Consider the following 1,318-nt stretch of genomic DNA (forward strand, 5'->3'; position numbering starts at 1 on the left):
GGATGTTGCGTCGGCGTGAAGCAAGGGCCCCCATTGTCAACGCTTCTAATCAACGCAGTCAAGCTCACATCGTCTTCCGCTGCCGGTGAGTGACGCCGGATGCACGGTCGCCCGTACATGTCGTACGTTAGTTAGAACGCGCCTAGATTTCCGGCCGTGAGGCCGTTACACGTCGTATCAAGGTCGGCCATCGTTCTTGGATTCTATGGGTGAAGGCGCGTTGCAAATGGATAGACGAGTTGGTGACGGAGGGGGATTTCGGTATGAAATTGTTGTACCTTGGTAAGGTGCGGCGTGTAGGGAGTACGGCATGGAGGTCTTTCCCCGTATGTTCACTGCGTGGGTGCCACTTTGTGTCCGTTCGTGATGTAGTGATGTCGTACATACGTTCGGAGCAACGTTTCTTGCTGTGGGTGTTTCGTGGCGCGGTGTTTTTCTCCTGTCGTGCCGGCAAGCAGCAACAGCGACAACGACAGCAAAAGCACAAAGGCAGCAAACTGCAAAGATAAGGTCAGCAAACACAGATAGAAGCTGCAAAGCCGGCCGATGGTTATTGTTGCGGTGTTCAGTGGCTTGTATTTGTGCGCAATTGTATGATGTGTGAAACAGGGGGGTGTATCTTCGCCCGTGGCAGCTACCCTGCGAAACCCTGCCTTCCCCGGTATTTCGGGGCACCCTCATCCAGTCACCCTAGTCAACTTCTCAGTGGATCGCTCAGGTTCCGCACCCACCACCAGCATCCAACGGAATCTGCCGGGTCGACAGCGGCCCAACTCCATTACTGGTCGGCTCGCAGGTTAACTTTATCCCAGGTCACCACCGTCCATCAGCTAGGGGCGCAATGCCTTCCACCATCGGAAGGACTATTGACCCTAATGGGTATCGATCCCGGGATCTCCCGGGGGCAATGGTCGCGCGTTACCAGTAGTGCCAAACCCTGTATATATAATTGTATGTATGTATAATTGTATGTATGTATGTTTGTATGTAGGTGTTCAAATGTGGGTGAGAATGTGCTCTCGCGCGTGCGTCTGTGTGTGTGTGCACGCGCACGCATGTTTACGTATGTGTGGGTAGGTGTGGGGGTGCTACTGTTTTAATTGTGATGGAATATTCGAAACTGCCCGCGATCCGCCTGTGTGCTTATTAGTATGTTTCTGCATTTTGTGCGCAGCTGCTCATGTTGTTTTGCCGTGCAAAGTCTGTGCTCGTTGCGTCCCCTGCTCGCTGATTAACAGCGTGTGTGTGTGTGTGTGTATTTCCCCGCCCACCTCCCGCCATGATCCCCCCGGCGGTCTGAGCGAGCCTGGGCGAGGAC

At 53.9% G+C, this 1,318-nt stretch overlaps 1 protein-coding gene across 1 annotated transcript in view; it reads left to right on the top strand.

Moving 5' to 3' along the window:
* Positions 1–1,318, top strand: part of VOLCADRAFT_90563 (uncharacterized protein) — a gene marked incomplete at both ends in the record, with an annotated part of 9,550 nt that overhangs the window by 4,578 nt on the left and 3,654 nt on the right. The window contains one exon of the mRNA XM_002950036.1: positions 59–85. Within this exon, the coding sequence (XP_002950082.1) occupies positions 59–85 (27 nt within the window). The remainder of the gene's footprint in view (positions 1–58; positions 86–1,318) is intronic.

This window comes from Volvox carteri (assembly GCF_000143455.1).
Source record: "Volvox carteri f. nagariensis unplaced genomic scaffold VOLCAscaffold_17, whole genome shotgun sequence".
NCBI classification, from domain to species: Eukaryota; Viridiplantae; Chlorophyta; class Chlorophyceae; order Chlamydomonadales; family Volvocaceae; genus Volvox; species Volvox carteri.